Genomic DNA, 9,777 nt, shown 5'->3' with positions numbered 1-9,777 from the left:
CGGGGATCCAGTAAAAACCACAGCCACTAGGCTAGCAGTGTACGATCAAGGTAGGGCACACACCAACACACACCCTTACACGTGAAGCGGGAAAGAAAACTACTATAAAATTAATACCTAACCATACTTCGTTCAACGTGGAAGGCAAGGAAGGTGTTGCGCAAAACGAGACCATGGGGATTGTAATAAAGAAACGAGGCAATCCCGGGGCACCGGGAAGTCCTGTCTCGACCTAGAGCCATGCCCGTAAGATATATGCTCACGTTGCCAGGGTGACCGAATGGGGACAGCATTTTTATAAGCACATTAAAAAAAAAAGTAGCTCAAACAGGGTCCAGAACGGGATCGTGCCGTAAAAAAGGGTTCTAGGTATGGGATCATGATGCTCTGCGACTGATGGGCAACAAATTGGACATGGAACAGGACAGCTTTTCAAATTTTATATAAGCTGTTCAAAGATTTTGTTCATCTGAAGGTTAGTTGTAAGAAATGTTTTCAAACAACGAAATAAACAAGTGCGATGAGGTTCTTAAAACATAAATAAATAACTGTATGCAAACCATAACTTAACGATTGAATATAATTCGAAGGAAACTGTTTGAATTAAAATATAAAAAAAACCTAATGTTCACTACTCCTACTATTATCCTTCTGTTATTTACTACTATTCTTCAGATACATACTATTTTCCTTCGAATGTTCTTAGAAATGAATGAAGAATGAAACAAAACAAAAAAAATGATGAAAAAAGCCATGAAGACGATCTCGTTGATGATCTCCTGAATTGATCCTTCTCACACTTTGTAGAATTCGTTGCGCCAAGAAACGGATTCAATTTTCTTCTTCTCCTCTTTCTGTACCTTTTTACTTGAGTGGTCGAACGACTCGGGGTAGTTCAGGTTTCACACGTGCATCTACCATCTTCACCCGCTTCCCGGAGGTTTTTCTTAGCCATCCTACCTAGAGGCAAGTAGTTTTTTCACGCCACGTCTTTCCTTTCGTTCAATCGGTGCGGTAACGTAAGGGATGTTATTTTTTCTCTTTTAATTCTATTTGAGCTGACCGTTACTGGGTTGGAATGGGGTTTTATTAGGGCGAAGAACGCGCTGTGGTTTCGGTTTCCTAGTGATCCTTATTTTCCTGTCCGAGCCGAAGGAATCCTGCAGCACACGCACACAGACACACAATCAAAGTTGGTACACCTGCTGAAAGTTCTCATGTCACTTCGAGAAAAACGACCCTCGGCCCCGGCTGCGGTCGGGTTCCGTACTGGATGGGATTTGCTGCAATCAAAAAGGCAAACAACTGACGTCTTAGAGCCTGTGCTTGGCTTCTTGCATCGTGTTGCGGCACCGTGGGATACCGGGGAAGGTGAAACATTGGTGGGCGGGTTGATCCTTGCGTACGCTGTTCGCCTTTGAACCGTTTTTACTTTCCGTTGTGGTTCCTTTTTGAAATTTTCTTCCCATTCGCTTTGCTTTCTTTGTGGTGTGATTGCTATACTTTTCACTACTTTTTTTATTTGTCCTGCGATGACCCTTGCACTTACCGTTTTACTGCAACTTTGAACAATAAATTGCACTCGAAGTGATGCTGCTTCCCGATTGGGACGCCTCGGGATAATTCCTGACGCACAGATTCCCTTCCTGTCAATCTCGAATTTCCGCCAGGGAGCCAAGATAATGAGTTTGGGTGAAGTGTTAATGACTCTTTCTCCTGCACTGCCATTCTGGCGTAGTTGATAGATTAAAGTAATTTAAATTAATCTACCATTATGCCACGGACAATTAGGAAAGCACTTTGGAGCAGCGATGGTTCAATTTAATAATGCTACTTTTTAAACGAAATGTACCTCACGTGCAGTATGTTTTTATTGAAAGTGGTTCAATAAAGATTTAAATTGTATGCGTTTTATTTAATTTTGATACATGTTTCAATAATGCTCTTCTTAATGAATAAAATTGTGCGTATGACGAATGTTTTCATTAATTTTTCAAACTGTTTTCAAAACTTGTTTGTTCTATTGAATTCAGCAACAAAATAAAACATGGTGATATTATTTTTTAATTTGTCGCGAATCATTTAGATGTTTTAGCTATAAAATTGAAAAAAAAATCCAAACTCAAACCGCGCAAAACATGCAACCTCCATCTTCCGGCCACGTGCAAGTATCGATGCCTGTGTGCGTGTGCGTGCGCCAAATCGTTGTTCCTCTGGTACTTAATTCGAATTTAATTAGTTGTCATACTTCGATTGCGCTGTTCGTGCGCTAATTTCCGCCCATCATTAGCCTGATTTCTCCCGAGAAGCAGCAAGCTTTAACCGAAATTCTCGATCGGTTCACTTTGTCCCCGGTGGCCAGAGAGCCCCAGCTGACTTCGGTATTAATTCGAAAATAATACCCACCGTTCGAATTGGCAAATTGGGGGGCTCCCGGTTTGCGTTTTGCATTCTCTTGGCAGACTTATAAAAGACGTTTGACGTCGAAGACGATGACACATTATTGCTTCAGACATTCGTCGGGACGTCCGAAAATCCGATCCGGTAGCCCAAGGATGTTCGCCCAGATGGGAACCTTCGCCAGTGTGACGTTGCTGCTGTGCATCTGTTCTGCACGGATGCTGCAGGCAACGCCGATCGATGATGGGATGAGGAATTCCCGAGAGGCCAAAAGTAAGTAGGGAAATCGAAAGATATGAAGTGTGCAGAAGTGTATAAGAATTAATCACGATCATGCGATCACACAGGTTACTTCCCGTTCGCACTACCAGTTCCCGACCATGTGCACTACTACCCGGAGCATCATCACCATCATCATTTTGACGCACACTCGGTAAGGAAGACAAGAAGACAATTGTCTGATTGCTCGAATAAAACCATGAACTGTATTATTGTAGGTTTTCCCTAGTCACCATGACACCCATTTCCACCTGGATACTGGACTAGATCACCATCACCATCATCACCACCACGATTTCCACGACGTACATTACGATCAGCACTACTACTGAAAAGGCAAGGCGCAAAGCCAAGTGCACCAAGTGTCCCAATCACAATAAATCTCCAGCCGATTGTCCGGACTTTTGCCAAAAAGAAATCCAGAATTTCCGCCACATATGGTGCAATAAAATTGGAGAGAAACGTAGTCGTAGCTATTCTAAGTCGCCTCAGTTCCACCGCGAAACTGTTAGATTCGTCACTGTCATCGGTAGATGAAGCAACAAACTGTCGAAGCCGCCGGGAAACATCTTATAAGCCCGAACGGAAGGACACAGCCGGTGGCAGGAGATTTCCAGCGATGGAAACTGTCTGGTGAAGAAGGTGCGATAATAAATTCGAACATTCCGGGTCCCCTTTTAGCGTCCGGAAAGCGATCCTTCGCTGGACAAATCCGTGCGGCCGAAACCGATGGGAAGAATGAAACCATTATTTTTTACACTTATTTTACGTGTTTTTCTCCCAAACTTATTGGGGCGTGTTGGGGTTTCCGTGTGCTAGGCAAAGTGTGTTGGTTTGAGTGATTTTCTTTTTGTTTGTGTACGTGGAGCGCTGTGTACCCTAGAGGGAAGGTTGGGGACATAAAGTTTCAAAGTGAAAAAATTGTTACATGTTGTTAAAGTCGATTTACAAATATGAGGTACTCACTAACTTGAAAATCAACACTCCCCAAACAGAGAAGAATAATTATAACCAAAATTATATGAATGTTTCGTTTATCGAACAAATCGAGTGGATTAAACTCTTTTCGGTTTACTAGATTAAAACAATCCATTTGCCCAGTAGTTTAAATTCTTCTAGACATTCAATCTTAAGCTTTGTACGGATTATCATTTTTTCTTGGAAAAGGACTGCGTGACTTTTCTCATCTCAAACGTGGCTTTGAACGCTCGGATTGAAATGCTACCGATTTTTATTATGTTATTTATATTCCGTAACCTCGTTTCCAACCAGTGGGGTGCACTCGGGCGTCACCGGGACCTTCAACGAGCCAGCAACATGTGTAGCATGTCGGAAAGGACACGACTGTGCAAAATCTCCCCAAGCCAAGCGAAGCCGTCGGACGTAGGGTACGATTGGCCGTTTGCGGGAAATGCATGTCGGGGGGGGGGGGAGTTTCGGGACGGTCCGGCAGCCGTTTGCCTTCCGTTTGATGAATAATGATCCGTCGTGTCGTCGTCATCGTCGTCGTCGCAAACATCGCACCAGATTCTACGCTCAACCTTCCAAAGGGAAAAGGACACGACTGAGCTGTCACTCTCTGGCTGCCTTCCTGTTCTCGCTTAGCAAATCTTCTTAAAAAACGCACGTAACTGCAAAGGGGAAGAAGTGCTAAGTCTCAGGTTTCCCAGACGTCCGGTTACCGCGCTCCAACCACCATTCCCCGTTGCCCCACCTCGGAGCCCCGTAACGACTTTCAATCAAATCGAAATCAATAACATCGGAATCACTTCCTCCCCGAACTGACGAATCGAAGCCGGAGTGCAGTTGCAGTTGCCGCCGGTTCATTTGGCCACCGTTCCGACCGAGTGTCCTCCTTCTTCTTTTTGCATTCAGCATCAGCGTCCGACCTCAGCCGGCGCTCCCGAGGTGGCTCCGAAACATTTGTAACGCAAATGTTTGCTTGCTTCCCGGCACCGATCGTAACACGACGATATGCTCCGAAAACATGGCGGGTTGTTTGTTATGTTTTATGCGCTAGGCTCCCCGTGGCCGCACCCCAGCCCCAGCGTTCGGGGGCACTCGCGATGCGCCATCAATCTATTCCACCAGAAACAAAGGTTCTTTTGTTTTCTCAATGGAGGTAAAGTTGGTCGCGGTGTTGGTGCTGCTGGAAGGAGATGCTGCAACGGCTGGGTCGAGAATAAAGGCTCCAAAAATAAGCAACAGTTCCTCCCGGACGGCAAACGGCAAACGCTAACTCCCGGGACCGATAGCAAACTCTCAAGTTAAGTGGCATTTTGGCGGTAGTTTTTATGTGCGCTTCGCTGAGCGCACCTTTTCTGCTTTACGACTCGCGGGCCGGCTCGTTATGAATTTTTATATTTATGGTTATTTATATAGAAGCGATACGTAATTCTGTCCGCCCGGCTTCGGTCGGTGAGAAAGTGGAGTTGGTTCTGAATATTTTGGCCGTCTGCTTTCCACCTTCGTACCAACTGCAGTTTTGTCCGGTTAGCTCCTCCTCTAAGGATACGGCAATCCCTTTCACTCCATCAGACACGCGGGGGGTTGGACGGGGGCAGAAGAAGCGAGTCCCAAAATAGTCGCCAAACCGAGCGCCATTTGTTTGTTCCTTCTTCGGTTGGGCGCGATTTTTCATGTCTTGCTAACTTTTTCCCCCACCATCACCATGCCATCATTTAACGATTATCATCTCGCAGACAGCGCGTGAGACGTAACGCAACTGAGGGGGGATTTTTTTTACCAGAGAGTAGGATCTTCGGAGTTTGATGTTCTTCTGGACATGGGTTTTTTCCTCTTCGGTTTATTACCTTTTGCTAAATCGCCTCGCTGTGAAGGACATGTGGCGCCTGCAGCGATCAGCTGGTGACGATCGTGCCTCATTAGGGAGATCAGCCGGAATATCGAGAAGATGTCACCTCTGGCCGAACAGCGACAGCTCAAGCGACCGATCGATTCAGTCTTTAATCGCTTCCGATAGATAATCAATGGGTGGCGATATTTCTAATCGCGGGAGAGCGCGTTCGGATCCTTGTTTATTTCGGCATAATATATGCCGTGTCATTTGGGAGCCACTTAAAAATCATCCCCGTGGAAATAAAAACAAGTCATTATTATCAACACGAAACGTTCTTCAGCCTGATTTGGCGTGAAAAATAGTAAAGCACAGCCAAAAGCAAAATGGACACAACTTAAAGACAATATAAATGTTTCCGTTTTAGGAAACAAGGTTTTTTACAATAAATAGATGCAAAATTGTATAAACATCGTTTATAATACTATCCTGGAAACCAATCGTCGTCATCTGAACCAAAACCAGGCACGCTTACAAGACGTCCTATTATTCAGATACTCGAAGAAAAAGCATCTCAAATTAATTAATGTATAATGTGTTGGCTTCTTACAAAATTATACTTTTCACTTAGCTGAAATCCTGCCATACAAAAATAAAGCTCAGGCCTGTCATTATTTTAAAAACGTTAAGCGGTTTAGTTTACTCTGCTAAAATCTGGAGTTCAAAATTGTACACATAAACCAGCGAATTTATAAATGGTTCTCGATTTGAAAATAGGGAGAAATTGAATAAGAAATTTACGTAAATTTTGTCTTTTAATTTTTTAAAAATAAAGCTTCAGAACCACCTCCACGATTGTTTTATAAGTCCTGGATATAAGTAAAGTAGCTATAATGAAGTATCCTAGTACATATGTTTAAGCATACATTGTATTAAAGAAACTGTCGCAAACACATTTGTTGTTATTAATTTTCCTACATTTCCATCGATTATCATGATTGATGCATGTTTTAAAATACATGTTGCTGTTGAATTCATCCCAAGATCTAAGCGCGTTTCTAGCCCAGGTGTCAAAACGCAAACCAAACACCATCAGCAATTATCGTTAAGAAAGGAGTCACCACCGGGCGACCGATGGAGGGATTCGCAAACAGCTGATAAATTCTTGCGCCCGCCGATAAGCGCCCAAACCGTCGGTTTCCACAACCCACGGCCGAGCTTGGTTTAGCGGCAATTATCGAGCGTGCTGACAAAAAAACAAAAACAAACCAAAAAAAGAAACTGTCAAACCCGCGGGTTCCACGCGACCGCCGAATGATTCGCCGAGCCGCCGAAACGCGGTGAAATCGATCCATTCCTTTCGAAGCGGCATGTAGCCACGCGGGCACATCCGTACCGATGCACCGATGCACCGATGATGCACTCTTGCCCTAAGCATCATTGCATTTTCAATGAACCCTTGCCTCAACCGTGCTGAACTGGGTGGGGTTCCGTTTTTCTATTTGTCTCCTAACTATCCTTTCGCATGTGTTCACGCCCGACGCGCGACTATATTTAGTCGTGGTTTGTTTCGGTTGACGACGACGGTGCAATATTGTACCTGCAGCTGCAACACCCCAAAAGTCAGCCGATCGTCAGCCAACTTCTTCGGCTAGCTCTAGGGGACTCCTCTCGGTTTCCCCGCGTCGCTTCCCGGCGGTCGGTGGCAAACCTGGGCCAACATGGTCCACGATGTGACAGGCCGGCCGGTTCCGTTTGTTTATTCATTGACTGCAAATAGAACGGCGCCAGCAAACATCCTAGTGCAAAAACACTTCGCTATCCTTCGCTGTTTCACTTTTTCTCGCCTGTTTCTGGGTATTTAGTTTCCTCTGGTTCTTTAGCGCACTTGCCACACGCACTTTTCCCCCCTGGCAGATGGGGCAGCTGGTGGCTGAGGATAGCGATCATCGTGCGTTTCGTGAATGGTGCGTGATATTTTAATGCATCTTCGCGAGCATCGTGCTTCCCAATCGCACACACTTGGTGGACTTTGTACTTATGGGGCGGGAGTTCACCGCCGTCTGCCGGCATTTGAGGTCGTGTAGATCGATCGATCGATCCGCTTTCTGGCCGGATGGAGTTGGAGAAGGAAACTGTCGGCCGGTGGGCGAAAGGCGAAGGGAACCATTAACCAACTCGAGAGCGGGCGGACACAGCATTGTGGTGACAGCTTTGCGATTCGGTCGTACCGACTATTCGAACTATTTCAGCACGGGTCGTCGATGGCTCCGTCCAAGCTGCGTTCCGTCTGGTGAGCCACATCGGAACACATCCGACGGTTTCCGAAAATACTTTCTCGCCCTATCGGCTAACCCCCAAAAAAACAGCTAACCGCGGCCGTTCGCCAACTGTCGCGACAGTTGTTAAGTAATGTTTGGCTTTGGTCGGAACCATGCGGCATCGAAAAAAGGCTCCTCGAGGTGTTGCAGAAAATCCACTCTAAAACCGCGCACTCGACGCACACGGCTGGCGAAGGAATGCGCAACTCGGATGCCCTTTCGCTCGCTAGTGCCTTTGTCGCCCGACGGTTTAGGCGGGGACAGCTAGCATAAAGAACCGCGAGAGTTTGGCGACACGCGGCGAACGCACACTAGCCGCCGAAAATAGACCGACCAGTGCGACCAGTCCAGCTGCGAATTCGGTGGAGTTGGCGGGGCACACACGTAATGTCTGGCAAGTTAGAGCTTCGGTTTGTGTGCTTCGGTCGTGCGCCAACGGCAGCTGGACAAACGGGCGCACACGGTCGCAATGGTCCGTCGCTATTTTTCGTCCCGTCATCCGATGGCCGTAAAAAACCGTCCCATGGGAAGCCACGTCACACCTGGGCAGCGGACGGAAGGGTCACACGCATTTGACGGTAACTTTGTTGGTTTTCTTGGCATAGGGTGGTTGGAGCAGATATCGCAAGGAGATAAAACTTCGGTTACGATTCGGGTTGAAATGTGATCGGCTTCATTTGGCTGTGGAGATAGAACGAAGTTTAGTGCATCCGAACCGGGATCGATACTTCAGAGTACAAGCTGCACCGGGCTCCACTAGGTGCATGTGTCCTTTAGGCTCTAAAGTTTGGGGGTTGTGTTAGATATTTTTTGACTTAGGAAATGGCACCAGATGAAACCAGAAGACCAGTATTAGTAACAGTAGGTGTCGACTTTAAAAAAGAAATAATGTAATAGTTTTATAGTAAAGTACAAGTGTAAAGTTTCTATAGTATTAGTAAAGTAATTCATACAAAACTTCTCTTTTAAACACATAAGATAGATGATGAGTTAGAAGATCATTTAAAAGAAATAAGATCAAACATTTATGTTTTTTTAATTACACCGTTGGTTTAGTACAATTTAACTTTAATTAAACATGCACGCTTTGGAGGGCAAATATAAACAGTAATAATGAATATTATAAACCCAACAGTAAAACAAACATAAAACTCTTCACATCACAGTGTGTGCTTTAGAGGAGGCTCTGTTGTCGTTTAGTAAATGCTTTCGTTCTCTGTTTTCTGATCCCACACGTGCCCTCCGATCTACGGAACAGCAACCTTCGCCCTGCACTGCCAACGGTCAGTTTGAGCTACTTTTAATTAGCGCCTTGTGACGACACAATACCGCCCCTTCCGTCCCTAATTCTACTGACCATGGTGTTGTCTCTCATCGCCCGTGACAGTTCGGTACATAACAAAACACGAACGGTTACACCTGCCCCATCGGCGATCTATTTTCAGTGTGTGTCAACAACGTGACGTCACGTTATTAGCGATCGACCGAGTACCGCTTGCCATTTGCCAAGTGTTGCGAATCGGAAACGTGCCAATCGAACGGATTCGGATCGATCCAGCTGTGAAAGTATCACTTCCCCGGGCCTTCGAACCGATCGTCACTCGATTGCGATCAGGGTAGAATCGACAGATTGCAGATCAACGTGATTGCGGCGCGAAACGTCAGAGGCGCTAATGGTATAACCCGACGCTACGTAGACATTGCCTTCCGTTTGCCCGTCCCCTAGGCCTTTCTCCCGTGTTTAGTGCGTCCTCTTGTGCTTCCCTTGAGCGATTCAGTGATATTTAGCGTGATGCCGGCTACGTTTTCGCGTCCATGTGACACAGCTGACCGGGTACACAAAGCGTCATCGATTGTCACCATTGTTTGACATTGCACTGGCGTGGCATATTAGCATTTTGGACAGTTTCGACCGTCGGAGCAAACACGCTTATCAGACATGTTGTAAAACACCCGCACCCTGGTAACCTCTGACCGCTG

The 9,777-nt window shown here is 45.9% G+C and overlaps 1 protein-coding gene across 1 annotated transcript; it reads left to right on the top strand.

The window, feature by feature from the left end:
- The first annotated feature begins 2,555 nt into the window (after nt 1-2,555).
- LOC131281187 (histidine-rich glycoprotein-like) lies at nt 2,556-3,011 on the top strand. The gene is made up of 3 exons (XM_058310450.1): nt 2,556-2,673; nt 2,748-2,833; nt 2,898-3,011. Exons 1-3 carry the CDS (start codon nt 2,556-2,558, stop codon nt 3,009-3,011), a joined length of 318 nt encoding a protein of 105 aa, XP_058166433.1.
- The last annotated feature ends 6,766 nt before the right edge of the window (nt 3,012-9,777 follow it).

The sequence above is a fragment of the Anopheles ziemanni genome, chromosome 2, assembly GCF_943734765.1.
Source record: "Anopheles ziemanni chromosome 2, idAnoZiCoDA_A2_x.2, whole genome shotgun sequence".
In the NCBI taxonomy this organism is placed as follows: domain Eukaryota; kingdom Metazoa; phylum Arthropoda; class Insecta; order Diptera; family Culicidae; genus Anopheles; species Anopheles ziemanni.
Note: the sequence above shows the minus strand (reverse complement) of the source record. Positions and strands in the feature narration are given on the sequence as shown.